Source organism: Columba livia, chromosome 2 (genome assembly GCF_036013475.1).
Source record: "Columba livia isolate bColLiv1 breed racing homer chromosome 2, bColLiv1.pat.W.v2, whole genome shotgun sequence".
Classification (NCBI taxonomy): Eukaryota; Metazoa; Chordata; class Aves; order Columbiformes; family Columbidae; genus Columba; species Columba livia.
This window is the reverse complement of record NC_088603.1, coordinates 34,879,579-34,903,668: the sequence shown is the minus strand read 5'-3', so window position 1 is coordinate 34,903,668 and position 24,090 is coordinate 34,879,579. Positions and strand designations below refer to the sequence as shown.

Genomic DNA, 24,090 nt, shown 5'->3' with positions numbered 1-24,090 from the left:
AAAGGAAGTCAGTCCTATCCCAGATCTGCAGGCAAAGTTAGGTAGAGCCAGAGGGAGCAGCTGCTTGCAGGTGCCTGAAGAGAGTTAATTCCTCCTAAGTGACTTTGTTGCCAGATCAACAGCCTAGAAGGCTGTATTAGCAGGAATGTGGCCAGCAGGACCAGGAAAGGGATCATCCCCCTGTACTCAGCACTGGTGAAGCTGCACCTCGAATCCTGAGTTCAGTTTTGGGCCACTCACTACAGGAAAGACACTGAGGTGCTGGAGAGAGTTCAGAGAAGGGCAATGAAGCTGGTGAGGGGCCTGGAGCACAAGTCTGATGAGGAGCAGCTGAGGGAACTGGGGCTGTTTAGCCTGGAGAAAAGGAGGCTGAGGGGAAACCTTATTACTGTCTACAACTACCTGAACGGAGGTTTAGCATGGAGGGTGTTGGTCTCTTCTCCCAAGTAGCAAGTGATAGGACAAGAGGAAATGGCCACGAGTTGCACCAGGGGAGGTTTAGATTCGTTATTAGGAAAAATTTATTTACTGAAAGGTTGAGTCACCATCCCTGGAGGTGTTTAGAAGATGCATAAGTTCTGAGGAACACGGTTCAGAGGTGGACTTGGCAGTTAGGTCAATGGTTGGACTCCATGATCTTAAAAGTCTTTTCCAACCAAAACAATTCTATGGCGATTGTAGTAGCTGATGTGAGTATAACATCTTGAGCAAAAGCAGAGACTGATACCGACATGCAACTGGTGGACACCAAGGTGAGGAGTGCAGAGAGAACTGAAAGTGAGTTGTCAGCACCAATACCTGGAACTGCAGGTTGACCATCAGAGGCCATAAGAAGATAAGAATGTGTTGGGCCCATGACAGCAACTGAAATCCTTCCTTCCCAGTGAAGCAACACTCAGCCCTGAAGGTCCCCCACCGAGCCGGTCTGTGCAAGGACACTGCTCAAAACCGCAGAATGCTGACGGCAAGCAAGATTGCACTAAGTTTCATTTGGGCTTCTTAGAAGCAGCAGCGATTAAGGAGACAGACCATTCCTACAGCATCATTTCAGCCTCCCTCCTTTGTCCTCCAAGCACCCATCTTCTAGCCAGAAGAGATGCAGATGAAAGAGGTGTGTCTCAAACCAAACAGCAGGCAGGCTGCTACCACGGATTAGTATTGAGCTTTGTCAGGGCAGCTGTGCAACACAACCCTCAACCAACCTATTTACTTAAGTCCTCCGGCAAGTATGAAATGAAAAGAAAGCCAGAGCTACAAAATTACCATAGAAAAGGTCAAAGTGGAAACACACAGAACCGGTGGTACTAATACTGTAATCAATATTTAACAGAAAGGCTGTCTCATACCCTGACACTCATATGTACCAAAAGGTTTCAAAAAGGTTTCATATGTACCAAAAGGTTCCACGTGTAAAATTAATATTACTTACAGCTGGTGAAGAGATTTTGAAGAGACTGCAGGTTTTTAAATCAAGCATACAGAAAACTAAGGTGGTCAGCAATTGGGGGATTTAAGAAGTACACTTTAGGTTGCATGGACTCCGGAGCAGAAAAACTTGGCAAAAATTTATTCTAATATACATGACACAGCACAACATAAACCATCAGGTTAGTCTTCTAACCTCAAATCAGTGTTTAACATTAATTAAAGTTAGCCTTTTATTAACAGTGAAAGACTGCAATTAGTATCTGGAAAGCATCCCACAAAATTGCTAAATTGCTTATTTTCATCGACAAAACCCAAGATATTATTCTGTGATTTCTGTAACGAAAACATCTATCACACTAACAAAAAATCCTACATAAAAATATTGTTAACAAAGGTTTTGCTATCACTGATTATACACACATTACAGAAATCAAAAAAATCATTATTATTTAATGAAAAAAGGATGAAGCATCTTGCATGCTATTCCATATAAAAAACTAATTGGTTTAAGGATGGAAAACCAAGAATAATATCAGAGAAGGTTCTGCCAAGTTGGAATCTTCTGTCCACTGCAGACTGTACCTGAGGGCTCCCCAGTTCCCCTGATGCTGCTTCTTGCCTGTTACATTTTGCATTTTCACACTCTTCATCTGACAACATGCAGCCTCAGTAACTCCCCTACAAAACACCAGCCTGCCAACAGCGCTGTCCAAGAGCAACACCCAGAGGCTAAGGATATTGCTACAGCAACTCTGCACATTTTGACCTGTTTCTTTCTGAGAAGAAAGGAGAACTTTCATAAAGTAACATTTTCCTGTAAAAATAAGGAGCTGATAAAATTCTTTCAATGGTAACATTAACAGCGAAGTGTTGCAGGCAAACCTGCTCATGAAAAATCACACCTTTCTAGCTATTGCAAACAACATTTAAGAACAGATGATATATACACAAACTCACATAGAGCAAATAAGCAGTAGTTTTTGCAAATGCCTGTGTACAGTATTTTGGTTACTAGTAGCATGTAAAAGGATCAATTAGGAGGATGCCTGCTCTCTTCTCTAGAAAACCAGTTGCATTTTTCAAATGCAGAAAGAAAGAAAAGAGGCAGGCTACTCTCCACTTCCTTTACCAGTTGTCCGAGTAGTTTTTTTTCCTTAAATCTTGAAGGCAGTTGCTGCAGGAACAACTTGTCTATGCAATAACAAAAAACCTCCAGCAAAAATGTAATACTCTAGGGCACTTTTAAGAGGAACGTGTTATCTAGAACCACAGCAAGAAGAGGACTAGAAAACTGGATACAAAATTGAAGATCTCTGGCATCTAACCAGCCTATTCTCTGTAAATGTAAAGCCTATGTAACAGATGAAGAAAAGGGCTGATAAACTAAGAACACAATCAGTAAAACCACGCTTATACCTCCAAACACTTATTTAAAATAAAATATGTTTAAATGAAAACTCAGTGAGGATTTTGTAAGCACAAAACATTAGTGCATCTACCGAACTTTTTATATTTTGAGATTTCAGATCCGAAAAAATATTTGAAAACCAAACAAAACCAGCAGTCTCAATAAAACACCTGATGGAAAAGTTCCTCATCTATCAAGTAGGGTTTGCTCCATTCTCAGTTAATCACATTTTCATCTGTCTTCTCAGAATCGGGTTCTTCACAAGGCTCATGCTCTTCGCCTGGTTGTGGTGAAACTGGAGTCGCACCAACTGTGAGGAAGCAATCGGCCCTCAGCACCTGCTCAGCTGTCAGTCTGTTACAGCAGAACAAATTCACGAGAAGAGATTTAACTTTATCATCCTACAAAACAGAGGGAGAAGGATTTCATCGGTAAACAAAACAAACTCAATTACAAATAACAACCAAGCATCTGAAGAACGCGTCTTCCAAGCGCTATGGGCCAAAAGCCCTCACAAAAGGTTGTGCCACAGCATTCCCAATGGTCAGCAACACTTGACAGCAGTAACACTCATTAACAACAAAACCAAGCACTCAGCACTCGCTCTGTCAACCTGGTGCCAGCAGATTTCACAGAAGAGCACGAGTTATTAGATTTTAAAATATCAATTCACTGAACTACTATAAATTAAGAGAGATATTCAAGTTGGTCTTTCTACTGAGAAGGAACACAACAGGTGCCATAACAGAACAGGTGCCATCTACAACTTCTTTCAGGTTTTGTCACATTGGTTTCTCTCTCTATAAGAGTACAGGACAAAAAAAAAGAACAAAGTAATGGGCTCTAAATTACGAGCAGCTATTTTGCTATTAATGCATCACTTACACTTAGGCTCTTTGAGTTTATCAGAAGGGATTACGTGCCTAAATGCTCAGCACATGAACAGTGATGGACCCCATATACAAAACATAAAACCACAGCTGCTACACTTGTGCATCAACATCAGCTGTCAAGAAAGAGGATATGGACAAGAAGACTGCATGACAATCTTAAACACTGATCTAGAGATCTAGATCACCAAAATTCGATGGGAACAGAACCCTTCCATAAGAAGGCTTTCTTATTCAGCCTCCAAGCCAGCAAACCTCTGAGCAGGGTGAAGGGAACAGCAAAGCACAAGGTACCTGCACACTGCTCACCTATCCCCATTTCACCCAGACAGAGAATCACTGTGATGCAAAGGAATGTACACAAGTAGTCCAAAACTTGAAGACAGAAACAAGCAGACAATTTCCAGCTCTTCTATACATTATCAGAGTGACTCTGCAGAACTGGCCACTCCTCAAATAATCTGAAATCTGGGTGAAAATATGAGATCTGAAAAGTGTTGATCTTACAGGTGCAAAGGACTGTTAAACATTTACAAAACATTTCAAATGCTCAAGGGAAAATCTCTAGTTAAGATCCAAACACGTGCAATGAAATATAGGAGTGAACCATGACTACACAACGTCCTCTGCAGAATTAAAACTGAAGAACATCTGAGCATTTAAAGAGCTTGAAAAGCTTTGTGCCTGTATATTTCCATTTCATGACACTATCAAATATCTGTCAACAACAAATATCCCCTTCTAACCATCTTCTCGCAGCAAGGAAACTGAAAATTGATTCCACAAGGAACATTGCTGTGGGACAATAACACTGCATCATGTTTACTCCATTTCATTGTGTTCGTTCTTTTTTTAAATACACAAAACTGGATGCTAAAACACACTGAAGCTTGGCATGGCTAAATGAATGGGTACAAGATCTCAGCTCTGAACTTTGCTTTTCCTCAACAGTTAGCTAGCATTCATATCCCCGTTTTAAAGCTTAACATTATTTTCCTGGAGCAATTTTACATTTGCTGAAAACCACAAAAATTTTACTAGTTACAAGTGCACAATTCCTTTGGGCACGAGACTGAGATGGAAGAGAAATTACCAGCCTGTCAAGAGCCTGCAGATGGGCATGGAGATTAATTCTGAATAAGCTGATTACAGATAAAGCACTTAAAAGCAAAATAGATTTTCCTCAAGAACTGGGACAAGGATTAACAGCCAGAGGTCTAAAAGATTCCCCAAGAAACAGCTGAAAGGTATTTATTAACATTACATTTCTCAGTAAAACCCTGTTGTGTGTTCATGTGCACTGCAGGCAGCACAAGTTGCTTTCCAGCAGATTTTGGGGGCTGGGGCTCGTGCACACGTGCATCCAGGATGGATCCTTAAAAACTGCCACCAATGATAAGAGTCATTAGGACAGTGTACCTGACACAGTCAAAATCAAGCGCTGCTCCTTTTCATCAGGGAAAAAAAGTTAAAGCAACTTGCTCTTATTAAAAGCTATAAAATTCATTAAGTCCTGCTAAGAACAATAATGGCTAAATGCATTAATTGTCATTGAGATACAGGCAGCTGTTTGCACTTCAGAAGATACCTGCTGCAGCAGAACACAGAAGCATGGAACTCTGAAACTGGCCATTTAAACTTTGATTTGCATACATCAGACCTTATTTGTAAAACATTATCACAGCAGAAGTTTTATGGAAAACAGGAGTGAACTAACTCCTATTTTTAATGTCCCAGAAAATCTTTTCTACTTCCTTGAACAAGTTTCCTTTATGCATAAAAGTCCTTTTTTTCAGTATTATGCATAAACCTCAATGACACACCAGGCAGGGGGTTCTGTACAAGTTTTGTGGAAGAAATTTAAAAACCCCTAGTTAGCCCTAATGGTGAATCATGAAGTAGTGAATCTTCTTTCCTATAGTACTGTGTGTTTCATGGTATTAATTTAGTTTTTAATAAAAAATGAAGCAACTATAATGAGTGATAAGAGAAACTATTTACAGGATCACCTCCCTGCTCAAATGCTACATGTTTGATTCTTTTATTTTCCATCATAGTGTCACACTGGAAATAATTTTGCAGAGGGATTTGGTAGACAGTCCTGTGCTTTACCAGTGATGCTTTCATCACTGGAGAACATTGTTGAAATGAAGTTATTATAAGACATACTGTTGAGGATAAGAGTCATGTAATAAAACAAGATTATTTACAGTACTGTGTTTATACAGTGATACACAAGGTACCCTGCCTAGATGCTGGATCCACTATGGCTGTGCTAGTCTGCTACTGTATCGTGCCAGTTTCTTAACCTAAACACAGTAAACAGGCTACTCTAAGCTCCTAATGAACACAGCTCTAGTAATGCAGCCCCATGCTTTAATAGTTATCTCCACAAAGCAGGCAAATCATTAATACACTAGTGTAACCAACAAAAAGGGATTTTTTTTAATCTGGGTTTCTTTTTCCCTTGACAAAAGAAACCAAATTTATCTGATCAACAGCAACTCCACTGCTTTGTTTTCTACCTTTCCATCTACTTTTCCATTTACTCTTTTGGAAAACGGGAGGATTAACTTCTTCCATATAATCCTCAGAAAATTCTATCCACAATCCAAGACTTCACTTAAAAGCTAAACAAAGTCACCTGCTTGCAGGTATTTTAATAATAGTATAAGGCTTGATTTAAGGAGTTCCATGGCCTCCTCAAATTTAGGTAAAACAGTAAACTCTCACCTAAAGTAAAATCTACAGAATAAGTATGGTATGAGAAGTAGTCCATACAGATTTAAAAAAAACCACAACACAATGGCAATCCCTTGAGTGGGATCCCTTGATGGGAAAGACACAGGACAAGAACAAAGCCATCAGTAGCTACACAGGCAGAAGCACAGCAAAAAGTATAAAGCAGAAACTAATCTGGGAAGGCTAATTATTTGAAAAAGGTCCATAACCCTCCCAGTGAATTTCATTAAACTATATGGTGGCATGTCTTTCATTATACCAACTTTTACAAGGAGGAAAAGGAATTGCCTGTAGCAAGGGCAGAAGAGGTTGACAGCAGGCAATAAAAATGGTCTTAACTCTTGGCCAGAAGGCCAAAAGCTTATGGGAAAAAGAGTTACAGAAGAAAATAAACCCAAGGAAAGACAAGTATTCAAGTAACTAAGGCACACAGAGAGAAGGCCAAAAAATTATCTGTTTATGATCAAAATCCAAGAGATATGTAAGTTACCAAAGGATTGACTTCAAAGTCGGAGACCTACATTGAATAAAATGAAGGCACACAGGTCTACTTCTTATTCTCAAAGAGATACTGAGACACTGAGCAAGGATACACTTCAAAAAAGGGACTGAAAATAGAGTTCAGGGTGACAACAGTTGGTGGCATACAGTACACGGAGAAGAACAGTTGAGAGTAGAAAGAATGAAAGCAGCAACACAAATTCATATCATGCAGGGTCCACTTTCATCTGTGCATTTGTTTCAGAGGCATAGGAAAGTTTGTTCCACGCACAAAAACAAAATGAACAAAAAAACACCACCTCCACAAAGAATAAAAGGCACGATGCACTTATACAACTGCATTTAGGTAATTAAAATGGAATTTGGCTGTTTTATTAACGCTCAAGCACTGCGCAATCATTACGCAGGAAGACGGATGTACAAAGTCAACTCCTCTGACTACAGAAAAGGTAGGTTCCTAATTCAAATATTTCCTTCGAGGCTGAATCTCAATGACTTATTCCTCAAGTCTGTAACTTGGTGCCATTCCATGAATAGTTAACTGTGAAGGAGCTGCTCCTCCTGAGGTTGGAGTTAAATATTAAGAAACTCTGGGGTTTTCTACCTTCTCAAACATCATTCGATTTGTGCATACTATTTAGAATTATTGAAACAGTCAATTAAGAGCATTTTCTCAACCCAGCACTTACAATGAAGGAAGGACGGGGAGGAAGGACGGGGAGGAAGGACGGGGAGGAAGGACGGGGAGGAAGGACGGGGAGGAAGGACGGGGAGGAAGGACGGGGAGGAAGGACGGGGAGGAAGGACGGGGAGGAAGGACGGGGAGGAAGGACGGGGAGGAAGGACGGGGAGGAAGGACGGGGAGGAAGGACGGGGAGGAAGGACGGGGAGGAAGGACGGGGAGGAAGGACGGGGAGGAAGGACGGGGAGGAAGGACGGGGAGGAAGGACGGGGAGGAAGGACGGGGAGGAAGGACGGGGAGGAAGGACGGGGAGGAAGGACGGGGAGGAAGTCAATTCAATACCCCTAAACAAGAGCAGTCTAGTCTTCCTCATCTGACAACTGACGTACCATGACAACAACATCCACCTCAGGTGTTCCATCTTCTTTTAAGCCAAACTCCTGGTTTTGAATGCAAAGCTGTGAATGAAAAGATACATAATGCGTAACACTGGTGGGTTTTTCCTTTTAGTTTAACAAAACTAAATATCAGTCAAGGAGATTCCAGGTTTCAAGTGATAATGGATTGTTACGGGAAAATGGGAGGGAAAGGCTTTTTTCCTAATTTCACAGTAGGGTGAAACATGCACGGAGGCTCAAGTTCCCCTTACACAAAAACAAGTGGAAAAATAGTATCAAAAGAAACTTTTAAAGGTGAAAAGAAAGAGACTTTTAAAAATACAACTCAAAGTCCATGCCCAAGCTGTACATTTGATTATATAATTCTCTTTAAGAAATGCTGAGGGTTAAGTGCATTCTAACAGACAAATGTGAACCCTGTACCCATAAACAAAGTAAAATTACCGCAGCCTTTACTATTGCCTAGAACTGTGCCCACATACAGCATTTTTCAAAACCCTGCCTGCAGGTTAAGCTGAAAATGCCTCTATTCTGCCTCTATTCTGAACAACTACACAGACAGCAAAAGGAAGCGTCTGTTGAGTCAGCGCTGGGCTCTTGTGCCACAGATCAGCAGAGGACTCTCCAAACCACTGCCTCAATTTTGAAGGTGGCACTGCTGCTTAACAAGGGAGAACACAATTTCAGTTGCCCAACGTGAAACTGGCAACTGTTGAACCTAACAGTAACACTGGAGCCAGAATTTTCCATCAAATGATCAATACACCACCAAGTCTGACATGTGGGTTAACCTGAAATTCAGTTGGTAAACTTGGATGAGGTTTTAGAAGAATGCCCATCTTGCTGCATCTCAGATGTTCTTGTCAAGCCATTTGTAAAACTGTCTTTTGTTTCCTTTTTTTTTATTTTTACTGTTTGTGCGGTTTTTGGTGGGATTTGGGGGGTTTTTTGTTTGTTTGTTTTTGTTGGGGTTTTTTTGTTTGTTTACTCACTTCTACTTGCAAAGACCTTTTTTCTAGAACAGATTAAGATAAGAATAGTGGTACTAAAAGTGTACTAACTAAACCATACCACATTAATAAATAGTAAGAACTGAAAATCCACAGCATGAGGGAAAAAAAGCATAACTTTTGTTCATATTACTATACAAATTACATTGTGTATATGTTACAGAAAAAACGTGCTGTCTTCTGCCCATGATCATAACTCTCATTTGTTCCACACTTACTACTCAGTTGAAAATATTAACACTTATTTTGCCACAATAGTTCAAAGCAGAAGCTGGAGACAACATTTTGTGCTCTTTATAGGCCTGCTACAGTTCCATTGTGTTACTAGAAGCTCTGCCATGAGTCATAACATACCCAGAAGAGGAGGCAGCCATAAGCATACATGTCAGAGGCTGGAGAAGCTGGCTGTCCCATCTTCAGTTCGGGAGAAACTAAGCTCAGGGTACTAACCACCATGGTGTTTGCAGCAGCACGTTCCTCCTACGGGGAAAAATACTGCAGTTGTAATTTCAAGCCAGACCAAGAGCACATTGAAGCAGATGTAAATCCTTCTGGTTTTTAATGTGTCACACAACTTCACTATAGAGTTCTGTGCTGACCCAGACTGAAATGTAAAAACCTCCTTTAATGATAAAAAGGGGTGTGCAAAATGAGATACAGATGACAGATGTATATGTATCAAACTAACTGTAATAGAAGAACAGGAATGGCAGATTTTACTCCATACTAGAACTATTACAGCTGATAAGGTGGTGAAGAAGACAAATTGCAAAACTTCTCAAATTAGAAAAAAAATCACAAATATTAAAAGACATTTGGCAATATTTTGGAAAACTTTAGTTCTGAAGTTCAGTTCTGTCAGCTTTCCTATTTTTATTTCTCTTTCTGGTGTTTACCTGAAACTAGCTGCTTCCTCCCTCCTGCTTTCCAGCATATTTTTAGGACTGCCTACTCTCAAAATAAAAGCTAGACTCTGAGCTTCTGTCCCCCTCCATGACAGCAGCCAGCACCAGCTACAGCCAGACTGGAGAAGACTTGTCTCCAGGTTGCCAAGAGTACTTGGTGACACATTAGTTACCAGCTCCACTCAAGCATGAGGGTGCCAGAGCACTGGAACAGGCTGCCCGGAGAGGTTGTGGAGTCTCCTTCTCTGGAGACATTTAAACCCACCTGGACACATTCCTGTGCCATCTCCTCTAGGTGAACCTGCTTTAGCAGGTAGGGTGGACTAGGTGATCTCCAGAGGTCATATAAATGCAAATAAATACAGGCAACGTGTAAAACCCTGTTAATTTACCAAACAATGCCACAGATTAAAACATATATTAGAACCCCATAACCTATCAAACATGAAGGCAAAGACTTCCCATGAGCTTGGCCAGCCCTTGTTCAAACATGAGTTCCTACTCCCACCTCTGATGATGCTGATAACCACTAACTACACAAGACAGAGAGCCAACAAAAAAGTACTGCAACTTCTTTTTTTGTTCCTCTGTTTTGCTTGACCAGAGCCTACACTCAGTAATTGTTTCCCCCCACCAAAATCAGATTGTGTTTACAAAAACTTCGATAAAACTCAAACTGTTCAACCCTATTCACAATATAAGATCCCCACCACTGAGCAAATGTTTATCAATAAGTATTTCAAATTGCAAACACAGTTGTGTTTGGATATATAATTCTGACTAAAAGTCATTAAGGATTTTTTACCTCTGATTTTGTGAAATCAAAGTCTCCAACAATTCCCTGTTTCCGATTCACAACAAACACGTTATTTCCATGCAGAGATCCGTGGACTATATTAGCTCCATGCAACGTTTGCAGACCTTGGGCCACTCCTTTCATCACTGTTAATGTCTCCTGATGATTCAAGTGTTTATTGCAAAGATAGATATGGAAAAAACAAAGCACAGTATCAAGTAAATTTCTATTCAGAACCAAGACTTCTTTTTTTTTTTTTTAAGGTTTGTACAAATTGAAACCTCATTCTAATTCCATTTTATGAACTATGGGTTAATTCCCAGTAAGATTATTATGACTTCCACAGCCAGGTAGGAAAAAAAAATGCAGTCACTGATTAACAAATCACTAATATAAAAAGTATGGAGAGAAAAAAAAAACAACAAAAAAACCATGCAACTTGGACCTTTACAAGTAGCTCCAAGTCAGCAAAAAGAAGCTTCAAGTCATCAAACAGAATTAGAGAAAAGACTGTATTGGCTTCCAACTACTGCTTCTTTGAGAAGGGATGATGATCCAAACTGCCCACATGCTGTGTGGGCAGGAGGGAGAAGAAAGGTGGGGGGTGAAGTGAGGGAGGAGAGGAAAAAAATATAAAATTACACACACAAGAGTCCTCTGAAACTTCAATACAGAAATGTGTGTCCCTGAATATCTAACATGTTCACCTCAGTACTTTTAAAACGTACCGGTAATACAGCTGAGGCATTAATTTCAATAGAAAAGTGTATCCAAGTAAAATCTCTTTGAGAAAGTTATAAACTACTGCCTGACCAAATGCTAAGAATGCCAGTCAAGCTATTCTGCGCTACTCTGTACAGGCACTGTCAGCCTCCAAAGGAAGAACACTGGTGAAACACCATCAGCACCACAAGATACAGCAAAACAATCAGAGTTCAGTTCAAAAACATGCAAAATAAAATGCTGATAGTCTAAGTAGTTATACTTACTTCCAAAGTTAAAGGTGTATCAGCCTGTAAAGCTCCTAGACTTGCTCCTGGGTAGTACGGGACCATTAAATATATCAAAGGATCAGACTTCAACAGCAATTAAAAAAAAAAATAAAAAAAAAGAAACAGATTGTTTCAAATATCAGGAATATTGGGAAGTGTAACATGCACCAGATGTGTGATAAACGAATTCACTATGTTTACTAAGTAGACAGTTTAGACAAAACTCAGAGAGAAAATATTTTCCTGATTCAATACTCCAACTTAAAATCTGTTAGACCTTTAAGGTCCAACTGCAAGTTTTTCAGCTTAAACCAGAAATTAAGATCATCAATTTGAATCTTGCCTTGCAGAAAAGAAGGAACAACAGTTGTAACAATCCAGATTTCTCCTTCTGCTGATCCCAAGCTCTGTGATACTTGGCAACTCTTTCTATGACTTTGGCTTCTGAGCTTACATCTACAGAGTATCCCTTAAAAACAAAACAGATACCCAAGCTATTACTTTTAATGTCTGTCATATTATTGCATTAAACTTTTTAATTGAAGAAATGCATATTATTAGATGCCATCAGATAAACTTCTCTTCTACTTAACACAAAACTCAAATTCCAACTGCGTAGACTATATTTTTTTATTCAGTCTTAGAAAGTCTGTAGCAACAAAAGAGGAAACTTGTGTCTAATTTGAGATTTCAATAAGCCCAGTCAAAAGCAAGAAGAATATTTATAACTGTGCCTCTCAGAATACTACACCCCTGGTTCCCGAATTACTGGCACACTGGTAAAGAAGAAGAGCAAGGGAAAAGGAGCAGTTCCTGAAATTTCTCAGTGAAATAATCAGGAAGACAAACCAGCATCTGCAAAAACAAACAGAAATAATGAACAAAATAAAAGGTCCATCAGATACCAGAAAGAACAGACAGTAGAGAGGAAGGACTGTGCACTACAGCAGTCCTCAGAAGTTGTGGAAAAAAAAAAGTCAGTAAGCAACCCAGAAGCAATCCAGAAGGAAAACAGTGCTTCATGTTCTACTGACCCCAAGAAAAAAAATCTGCCACCAGAAAAGGGCTGTTAAACACAGACATATGAAAGGAACACTGGAGCTCATCAGAATCAGCAGGTTAGTAAGTTAAGGCCTCACCTGCAGCACTAACTGAAAGCCAGTGCCAACATTACCTTTAAAAGAACCTTCTGGCCCTGAATTTCTGAACACACTAAAGGGCGCTTCGTGCTCAGTTCCTTCATGGGCTCAGCATCCAAAAGATCTCGCTCCAGGCTGCAGGCCAGAAGTCCTCCAGAGTTCTGAAGCACATGCACAGGCAGATACCCAGGGTAAGCACAGGGCATTTCACAGCTGGCAGGATTCAGAGGCTTCGACTACCTCTCCTCTCCCTCAGTCAACTTAACAAAGCACAAAACCAGATGGGACATCTTAAAAAGTTACAGCATTTCTTCCCAAGAGATTTGTCATGATGATTCAGCTAATGAAATGCACTCCTTGAACATCTTCCAGAAGAGGAGGAGAAGGAGGAAGACCACAACAAACAATGCTCAGGGTATATGTCCCCCCAATGGACAGAGGTGCATTGTCGGTGCAGAGCCTTGATAGTGACTGAAACAATAACTGGCAGTGCAAGCAAACAGTCTCTGCTTACCATATAGTTTAGAATTCCTGCTTCTGGATAAAGAAGTGGTAACTCAGGGAACCATTTCTGTACCAAATATGTAAGCTTCTCCTAAAGGAAGGAAACAGGGCCCACAGCTTCAGGTCACTAGTTTCTGACACGTATGTACACACACACTGATATTTGCTATGTATACCCAGGACATTCAAATGTACACTGACCATGACTGCACCTTCTTCAACAACACTACTCAGAACAACACTGTCATTTGCTTTTAGACACACACACAAAAACACACCCATCAGCACCACACACACTCACAAAAAATGAAACAAACAACGGCACACAACACTAATACAGCAAATTTGATATGCACAGATTTTTGAAAGCTCAGACGGTGGGTAATATGAAGAACCCAAACAGCTCATGCGCTATCATGGAAAACATCTCGTCTTTTCTACAGGTAGGTCTAAAGAAAGGAAAACAACTTCACTAGGAGTAAGTGGAGGAAGACTGAAATTAAGAAGTACCACAGACTGGGACAGCATCTCAAGCGACCCCAGATCCTGCACAGCTGTAATGCTGCAAGGTAACTATCACACACAAAACTGCTGCAGGAGTAGGAACATCAGCATCACAAATCCTGGTGCCCTTCTACTCACTCACAAGGCAATGATTTCCAATTCTTCCCTCCATATAGAGGACTCAGAAAATGGGTGATCTCCTTCGCAACAGTATAAAAGGCTGTTTAACCTAGTCATAAGGAAACAGTTCCCCTTCTTGCAAGAAATGCAGTTTTTCTTCAGCGACTGAGCTTACATTTTCACCTGCAGCTCTTCTGGATTGGGAACTACAGCTCACTTTTTTTTTTCTCCCCTCATCCCCTTACAGAGGGAGGAAGGAGGGGAAGGTCTGAAGAATCGGTGTTCAAATAGATATAAAACTGATGAGCTTCCATGCCTTCTCCCGTCAGTCTCACTGGGCCATCTTAACATTCAACATTACAAAAATCACTTTTTTTTATTACCCAGAAAAGCCATTAAAGCAACAGAAACACAGATGTGCCTCATACAGGTTTTAGTTCCCTAAGTAGTTTAATACTTACATATTCTTCTTGTTCCTTGGATATTTCCTGAAGAACCCTGTTTCGCAGATCGGCAATTTCCTCTTTTATTCTCGTCATTTCACACTCACTGTAATCATCAGACTGCATCAGGAATAACAAAGTTAGCGTATAATTCTCATTCTGCTATTATACCAAACAATGGTAATCTACTATATCAAGATTAAAAAACAGCTTCCACATCACCATTCTAGAGTTGAACATATTCTCAAATGTGTATTTTAGTCAGTTTCCTTCCTGGAAACCCAAGAGAATCTCTTAAAACCTGATCACTGAGAAAGGCATTCCAATTATTTATGTGACAGACCAAGTGTTCTAGCCCTTTGTCTACTTGGTTCCTAAGTCAAAGAGCATTTTTCTTTTAATTAGCTGATCACATATATTCATAACAGCAACATCATTCATCTACAAGCAATGTCTGGTTGTATAAATCATTCACTTTTTTCTCTCACAAGCAGGTTTTTCCCTCGTGTCGCCTCATTATTCAGGAACCCTTTTCCCAATGGATTTCATTAGTGTGTCTCATTTTAAATCCCTCTTGGAAGCTTACTGTCCCTTTACAATGCTTACAGAGAGGCACATGCAGGTTCTTTTTTTCCTTAAGCATCATCAGAATAATTAATGTGCGATCAAGCAAACAGCACTGAAACTGGGGTAATATTTACATTCTTTTTATTTCTCTGAGGGGTAAGTGGGGAACCCTGAAAACTAGAACAAACATTGACCTCTGTCACTAAAGCGGAGATGCAGTGACTATTAACGAAGTCGAAACTTGCAGTAATCACACAGCCAGCACAGTAAAAAGAGCTGGACAAAACTGTGCGTGCTGTGAGCAGCAACCGCCACCAGAGGGACCTGGTTGAAAGCACAGGGGCATAGATGGGGACTGAAACAGAAAGGTGGCTATGGACCCATTTTTTCGGTTTGTTTTTTTTTTTAAAGCCATTCAGACGTGGTCTCAGGGGACTGTAAAACTTCCACAATTAAAGGCGAAATTCAGGTCAGAAAACAAACTGTTCTATATAGCTACCACTTACTTGGAACAGACAAAATTCATGTTTCTAAACCAATTTTAAAAACAATAGACAAAGCCACCAACACTGCAAATATTTTCATACCTCCTCCAAATTGTTCTTCTCAACCAGCTTCCACCTTAACTGGGCCTTTAAGCTTTTCACAGTTTTCTTAACTGATGATAAGTTGTTAATATCAGGTCTTCTATTCAGCCATTCCTCAACCTGTTTTTTGAACTAGGAGGAAAAGAAGGAAAAAAAATAATCTGAAAGCATGCAAACATTCTATTTTTACATGTTTTAGTCCAACACATTAGAGGAACTGCCAGAAGCCTATTTGACTTCAGCCTTTCCAGGTTTTTCCCCACAGAAGAGGGTTTTATCGTGTTTCACTTTAATTACATCAGCCACCCTCTAGAAAACCAACATTCCACTTAAAGCTCAATCCCTTTAAGTTACATACTACTGATTTGTAATGAATTCAGAGACTCAAGCTTCCACTGCTCTGTTTTTTAAAAAAGTATCTTTGTATTTAACCGAAATGAAGCATTGGTTGAGGTAATGCACAACTGCACTTCTCAAGCTATAAAAACATAAGACAACAACTTTCAAAAAGAAATTATGTCAGAAAGGGTTACTCATATAGATTAGTGTGACAGAAATCAATAAGGCACAAACTCACCTCAACGCTGGCCAAGTATCTCTTCTGTATGGCAGCAATCAGACTTTGCTCCTGACGAATGTTATGTACAACTTTATTGTAAGCGCTCATAATTATTCTTTTCTCTGCTTCATCATGTTCCTGGATTGAATTACACAGAGGTAGATTAAAGACTGAGAGTTGCTCTTAATTTATACACATCAGTGTTTAACATGTAAAACCTTTACTGAGAAATTCCATTGTTAATGGAAAAAATTGTTTATCAGATTTTTCTCTCTCTTCTTAAGGAGATTCTATAAAAGGGAGTTAGCAAGTCTAACAGTTCATCAAATAGTTTCAATAGAATAAAACTCATTGGCACTTCTATGCAAAAGTCCAATTTCATATTCCACATGGTGTGCAAGAATTGTTTTTTAAGGACAGCACGGTTAAACAGATAGGAAGCATTAAAGCATGCAACCACTCTTCTAAAATAGTCACCAGTTCTATCAGAGAGCAGTCACAAGCAGACTAAACTACTGGTTTGTTGTTAGTATGATGCTACACCAGAGGACAGGTTCAGCTTTTGCTGACGCAACCATTCCCTGGCACAGCAGGGACTCTCATTGCAAAGACGATGCAAGTATTGTAACTCCAAGAGTCAGCAAAAGAGAATGGAGGAAATGCTCATCAGAAAAGGTAAATAACTGGGAAAAAGGTTAACACAAGCACAGAAAAAGATCACCAATAAGGCAAGAACATTTGACCCACGCAAAATGAGAGTGATGAAAACCTATTCATGTCTTAAAACTGGAAAAAGTAAATTTATCCATACTCATTCACCCAGAGAGGCAATTCTGTTATTTTATATAGAAACTTTTCATCACCTGTATTCTCAACACAAGCAGTGAAACACAGCAGACCACAAAGCAAGCTTATCTGCTCATACAGAGGGAAGAACCAGTTTTCCCAGTATTTCTTAGTTATGCTAACACACAGCTAAGCCTGAGCTTAGTTAAGCTTACATACAGCTAAGTTCCTGTAATGCAAAGCTATACTCTCCCTGTTGCCTGGAAAACACATTCTCTTCTCTCCAGGGAGCAACTTGAGTGATTTTATCACATTTCTTAAAAAAAAATAAAAAAATAAAATAAAAAAATAAAAAAAAGCTGCCTTGTAGTTAATAAACTCACCAGATGCATTAAGAAAAGCATTAAACTGAAATCAAAGGTGTATCAAATATATAGAAGTCATGACACAATAGGCATGATTAGAACGCACATTTAAGTCAGCATCCAGTTCTTCACAAATGGCCAACTCAACCTTTTTGAGAATTTCATCCGCACTGCTGACAGCTTCCTCTAAATCTGAAGATGCTTCTGACATCAGGTCAAAACACTTCAAAGAGAAAAAAAAACAAAATCAGCCTTGGAATTGAAAGAAAGAATTCAGCAAGCAGACCGCGAAAACATGCAAGAAATTCTGCAAATACTGTAAATCTAATCATTATTTGCATCAGATCTCACCTTTAACTGCCTCACCACTTGAGTGATAAAACTAACACAGTTAAGATTCACCAGGCAAGAAGGAAGTTGACTCCCTAATCGCATTTTGATTTTTATCAAAAATGAAACAATAGAATAATCTAAATCCTTCTCCTCCTGAGTTTCATGTCAAAAATCAATGTGTGCTGCCCACTCAGTCATACAAAAGATGCTCAGTATGTCAGTTTCACTACTGAGTGAAACAAAAGTTAAAGATTTCACCAGGAAACCCGAAGAGTTTTCACATAAGTCAGAAATAATTTACCTTCGAGATATAAAGATACAGAAGATGCCAGAGGAAAAAAAAAGAAAAAAATCAGTAAGATCAACTTGTAATTACAATGAATGTTGTTTTCAGCAAAATTTTTTTAGTCATATCTGCAGAAGAAGAGATATTACACTGGCAACAAGAACTAAAATGCAAATATGGACCTGTATTTAACATGCAAGATACACAGTCATAACAGTAACCTGCAAACCTCACCTTCTTCATTTACCTATCAAGCACGTGTATTTCCCTAAAGGTTGTGAAAACATTTTATTGCCTTAACCTTAAAGGAACTAAAACCAAAAAACTTCAACAGATCCAAATTCAAACAACATGTTGCTCCCCAAAGCCTGGAGTTGCACACTGGAAAGGAGCTGCCCAGTCTCTGAAAATTTCCTTGTCTGCAACTGACCTATTTCCTATTGCAGCTTCTGACTGATGCTACATGACATCAACTTGGATTCAGAGAGGGAGGAAGACAAGTATCTATTTAAAATATGGGGAGGGGAAACACTTCAAAGAAACGTTTGCTCTAAGTGAGTGCTCACACTTCTTTTAACAGAGGAGCTAGAACTTAAGTTGCAACAGAATGATCGCATATCAAAAGCTGAAATTATTAAGAAGGATAAATGAAAATTTCTTCCTTGGTCTACCTAGCAGTGCTTTACCAACCCACGCCAAAAGTCTGTATTTCCTGTGTTTCTGAAATGTTTGTGGAAAAGTTCAGATTTGAAACAGCTAAATTAAAGTCAGCACTACACTAACGAACTTCAGTCACTTTCATACATGCACAACAGCACCCTGAGTTGCATCCAGCAATCACAGAAACCCAACTGCACGTTTGTTTGCCCCTTTAGTAACTGATATGATTATAAATACCTGCAGGTAATTATATTCATTAACATTATACTGCACACGACATGTATCAAGTCTACACTGCTGCTGTACAGCATTTACTGTCAAGTCAAGGAACATGGTTATTTGTAACAGCGTCTCTGGGTACAATGAAATGCAAAGGCAGAAAACCTGTTCACCATGAAAAGGCACGAGCCTGGTGGACTCTGTACAATTCACATGGGCAGGAAGGTTACGCTGACACAAACTGAGAACTTCTACACCCAAGTGCAACAAGACACAGAGCAAGGAAGCTGGGCCTGCAGGAATGGAGGGAGAGCAGCTTTACAGTCTTCCCAGGAAGATTAGGAGTCCATAACTGAGCAAGAACATAGATATTAAGCACGGAGAAGGGAAAGCCACAGAGTTACCTCCCTACTTTGCACTCTCTTTACAAGCAGAACCAAGTCGATGGCAACCTACTTCCACCATCCATCTGCTTTTAAGACAAGTAACACACACTCAACTTCGATGCTCCAAACCTCCCACAACTCAGAGACAAGGATCAGAATGGTATTCCAGAAAATACTGCGGGACATGCAAACAGAAACGGACAATTTATTCTCATAGATTCTTCACACTCAGCATTTCAATTAGGAAAAAAATTCTATTATATATTTGTCTGCATCCTGTACATAGATCATGTCAAGTCAGCCTGGCTTGTTCTTTGCAGCGATTTTTCATCACCTCTTTCAGCAGCATTTATGAACCAGAACCTTTTAAAATCTGAAGTCTTTCTATCCAAAGGCCACTTGAAATGACCACTTGAAGAACTTCCGTCACAAAACGAAAAAATAGAGAACATCCATATAAAAGTTATACTTGCATAAAAGTACTGATCTTTATACAAAAGATGACCTTTCATAAAAAAGCATAAACTCTGGCTCACTGCAAAGGTACACTAAGAATAAAGATAAATTTACACTCCATTCTTCAATGTGTTACCTCTCCCTCTGTATTGAGGGGCTGCTCATATGCACAATCTCCCTGCCGTAGGTAGTTGTCCCTACTAAAGCCTATTCCTCACAAGCTCAGTTAGACAGCATCATTCTTCATCTTTTTCACCAACAAGAAATATTTAGGGTTAGCCTTACCTTTAAGATGCCACCGAACCAGTCAGCAAGAATTTGCAGAGCTGTGTCTGTATCATTTCTGACGCAAACTAACTTCTTCATTTTACCACTCTTCCACTCTAAGAACTGTTGAAATACCTCCTCAGAGTCATCTGCTTCAGAACCCTGGCCATACACCATCTCCAGAGAAGCAGACAGTTCCTGTGCATCAAGTGAGTCGAATGAAAACAGGTTTGCAAACCAGAACAAATTTGTGACAGTACACTATCTATAAAAATCAAGACATTTAACGCAGAAGTTAGCACTACTTTCTGGTATATAATTATTTCTACTTTAAAGGCCACTTTCTATATCCAGGGAAGTATATTTTATATTCTACTCTCCTCTCAGATCTAGTGGCAGTATGTCTACTCGAAAATACAATGCAGAAAAGGATCTCGTACAGAGATCAGAGTCTGATTCTTCCCTTCAAAACATGGAAGGAAAAGACGCCACAAAAAGCTTAACAGCTCATAAGAAGTTATTTGTAGTCTAGTTTCTTCTTCCTTATGGATTAGACTTCAAAGTCTTGTCCATTAGGAGAAAGATCAAAATGGGGTTCAATTTATAATGCTCCTCATAGAACTACTCAAATTCAGAAAACCAAGTGAACTTGTACTAAGAAATAAGGTGAGCAGCCAGATACCCAAGGAATGTTTCTGGGATGGTCCCTCCCTTCAAAAGTCACTAGACCAATCTCTTCTGATGCACCTTCACTGTCACACTGATTCCCAGATGGAACAGGCATTACCTACATGCCTGACACTTGAAAGCACTCTGAAACGACTTTCACAGTCTGGAAACTTCTATTTCCATCTAAAAGGCAGGTATTCTGCAAGTACATGAAGCACAGGGTCCACCTCCTTTCACTTGTTTTGGAAAACAAGCCGAGTGCTACACATAAGGGAAAGGCATGCGGGCTAAAGCTCAGGGCAAACAGAAACCACTTTTAAACAAAAGGCAGTCTGTCAAATGACCTGAAGAACAAGCGGGGTCAGAGAGGTATGTATCAGTCAATTATCAGTGGAGACAATGTCTTCCTTGCACCTGAGTGAAAAGTCCCATGCTGGAAAATACTTGAGACCTACATTGGTGTTTGCAGGCAATTTTCTGTATTTCACAAGAGAAAATCCTCCCTGAACAGTGGGATCTGACTGAATGAACCTGTGCTTTTGTAACAAATAGCATCCTTCAGATTTCAGAATACACCATTTTACTAATCCACATCATTCCAGACAAGACAACTAAAGAAACCCTGAGAAAGGCTGCTGACAGGTCGCTTACGTATGGTGTTTCACTATTTTTTCTTTTCTCCGATCCTAGTACATCTGAATTAAATATCACAGACCTTCCCAAACAACACCTAGGTCACGCAGGTGGGAAAAAAAAATATAAAAACAACAACAACAAACCACACCACACCGACTCTGTCTCTCCTTCTCTTGAGAGAGGTTTTGATCTTTGCGTCCCTTCAGACTCAACAGCCAATACTATAAAAAAAAGAGAGATGACAGAACTTGATGCCACTTGTCAGGAGCCCTTCAAACTCTTAAAACACAGAAGTTATATGAGAAACCGAGTGTAACTCAAAGGCAAACACAACACCCGACGGTACCACCACACGCCAGAACGCGGCCGCAATGAACTCCCCTGGCTGGGGCCTGCAGGTGCTGTGGGGTAAGGACGGGAGCTTGTCCAGTTTTACAGAACTACACGATGACACCACAACCAGGCCCAGCTCCACAGACACACTGCGGCAGAAGCTGCAAAAGTTCCAATTGAGGCCAGCGGCCACAAAAAAAAATAAATCAAAACTGTTTTATAAAATTCTAAAACTAGTTTAATAGCAATAGTTACTGTAATGAACAGCATTCATTTAGTACAACAGATCATTTGAAACAGCGATTTTCAACTGAGCCAGGTGACATGAGCTTTGTACAAATACACTTGTCTATAAGCCATTACAAAAAGTAGGTATGTGCTAAGTTCATGGAGGCTACCTAAGTGACTCAAGCGCACAACAGATTTTTCTCACATTCTTTTTTGAACAGCTGGATTTTAATACACCAGAGTACACATGGGTAGAAAATGGCATGGCAAGGGAGAAGCCACATTCAAATGGACCAATCTAAAGGAGGGAGAAAAAAAACGGGCCCATTTAGCAGCAGCCAAAGGTGAGTGACAGAACTGAGAAAAGTATCCAGTAACAGCTCCACATCCAGGATCACATCCTGCTTACAAAAACAGCGGCACTAGCTACACCAGAAGAGCATCTGCATGCAATCCAACAGACTGTCCTCATGGAAAGAATCCAGTAAGTTACACCCTATTTCTACCTGTTTATTTTTCATACTATAAACACTCTTACCTAAAACACAAGCAACTTCACCAGCAAATGGATACAGAAACAGGCTCCAGAAGGATAGCATGCTGCCATATGAAGGTGGCTCAGCAGCCTACATGCACTTGTCCTGGGCACTATCTCCAAGTGTGGTAAGTCAAAACACAAAATGTCCTGAGTCAGAAGGGACCCACAAGGATCACTGAGTGAAACTCCTGTACATGCACATGACAGCCCCACAGTTCACACCATGTGTCTGAGAGTGTTGTCCAGTCTCTTCTTGAACACTGCCAGGCTTGGGGCTGTGACACCTCCCTGGGGAGCCCGTTTCAATGCTCCACCACCCTCTGGGAGAAGAACCTTTTCCTAATGTCCAACCTAAACCTCCCCTGGCACATCTTCCTGACGTTCCCTCGGGTTCTGTCATTGGTCACCAGACAGAAGAGTTCGACTCCTACCCCTGCTCCCCTCCCCTCGTGAGGAAGCTGTAGCCACCATGAGGTCCCCCCTCAGTCTCCTCCAGGCTGAACAAACCAAGTGACTTTAACAGTTTCTCATACAGCTTCCCCTCCAAACCCTTCACCAACTTCTTGGCCCTTTTCTGGACACTCTCCAGTAGCTTTATATCCTCTTTATCCCATGGCACCCAGAACTGCACACAGTGCTCCAGGTGAGGCCGCACCAGTGCGGAGCAGAGCAAGACAATCCCCTCCGTCACCTGGCTGGCAATGCTGTGCTGGATGCACCCAGGATGCAGTTGACCTCTTGGCTGCCAGGGCACACTGTTGCCTCATGTTCAACTTGCCATTGACAGGAACCCCCAGAACCATCTCCATGGAGCTGCTTTCCAGCCTGTCATTCCCCAGTCTGTATGTACAGCCAGGGTTGCCGCGTCCCAGGTGCAAAATCCAGCACTTGCCCTTGATGAACTTCACGTGGTTGGTGATTGTCCAGTTCTCCAATTTGTCCAGATCCCTCTGCAGGGCCTCTCTGCCCTCGAGACTGTCAGCAGCTCCTCTAATTGTGTGTCATCAGCAAACTTACTAGGCAATCCCTCACATCCTGATTCTAAGTCATTTATGAAGATACTAAAGAGTGCTGGCCCTAAGATGGATCCTTGCAGAATCCTGCTAGTGACTGGCTGCCAGACCAACATAGCCCCATTTACTAGAACCCTTTAAGCCCGGCCCGTCAGCCAATTGCTCACCCACTGTACTGTGTGTTTATCCAGCTGTATGCTGGACCTCTTGTCCAGGAGGATTCTGTGAGACACAGTATCGAAGACTTCACTGAAATCCAAAAAGATTCCCTTGGTCAACTAGGTGGGTAACCTTGCCATAGAAAGAAATTGGGTTTGTTAAGCAGAACTTCCCGCTCATGAACCCATGCTGGCTGGGACCAATGACTGTGCTGTTGTTCAGGTGGTTTTCACCTGAAAAGTAAGCACAGAACAAGCTGCTACAGGCTGTGCCTGGGGCAGAAGAAACATGCTTACAGACACTTAACACAGAGCAGTTGGCAGCTGTCCAGATCACACCCTCGCTTGCTTTAGAGTAATGTAGGTGCATGCCCACACCCTTCGCCTTCCTCTTCACCAACACAGTATTATCGCTTGGAAAATATGGAGCCCAACAATTGTTTATTCCAATTCTAGTGAGTCAGACCCAGCTGTGGCTGAAGGTGTTTGAATTTGTCTGTGGCTCATGCCAACAGCAGTTCTCACTGGAAGGTATAAAACAGAAGTCAGAAGAGATGTATGATGTAATAGAGTTTTGCAGTA

At 40.6% G+C, this 24,090-nt stretch overlaps 1 protein-coding gene across 3 annotated transcripts in view; it reads right to left on the bottom strand.

Annotated features, from left to right (window-relative positions):
- Positions 1–1,539: 1,539 nt before the first annotated feature.
- STK31 (serine/threonine kinase 31) overlaps positions 1,540–24,090 on the bottom strand; it is a 42,133-nt gene continuing 19,582 nt past the window's right edge. The window contains exons 12-24 of one of the 3 annotated variants that reach the window (XM_065051322.1): positions 19,952–20,131; positions 17,433–17,549; positions 16,194–16,313; positions 15,617–15,748; positions 14,481–14,582; positions 13,406–13,486; positions 12,927–13,052; positions 12,096–12,221; positions 11,750–11,836; positions 10,770–10,919; positions 9,414–9,539; positions 8,041–8,109; positions 1,540–3,237 (exon numbers count right to left, since the gene is read on the bottom strand). In XM_065051322.1, the coding sequence (XP_064907394.1) occupies positions 3,052–3,237; positions 8,041–8,109; positions 9,414–9,539; positions 10,770–10,919; positions 11,750–11,836; positions 12,096–12,221; positions 12,927–13,052; positions 13,406–13,486; positions 14,481–14,582; positions 15,617–15,748; positions 16,194–16,313; positions 17,433–17,549; positions 19,952–20,131 (1,602 nt within the window). In that variant the 3' untranslated portion in view covers positions 1,540–3,051. The remainder of the gene's footprint in view (positions 3,238–8,040; positions 8,110–9,413; positions 9,540–10,769; positions 10,920–11,749; positions 11,837–12,095; positions 12,222–12,926; positions 13,053–13,405; positions 13,487–14,480; positions 14,583–15,616; positions 15,749–16,193; positions 16,314–17,432; positions 17,550–19,951; positions 20,132–24,090) is intronic. The other 2 variants (XM_065051324.1, XM_065051323.1) reach the window with 2 other exon arrangements.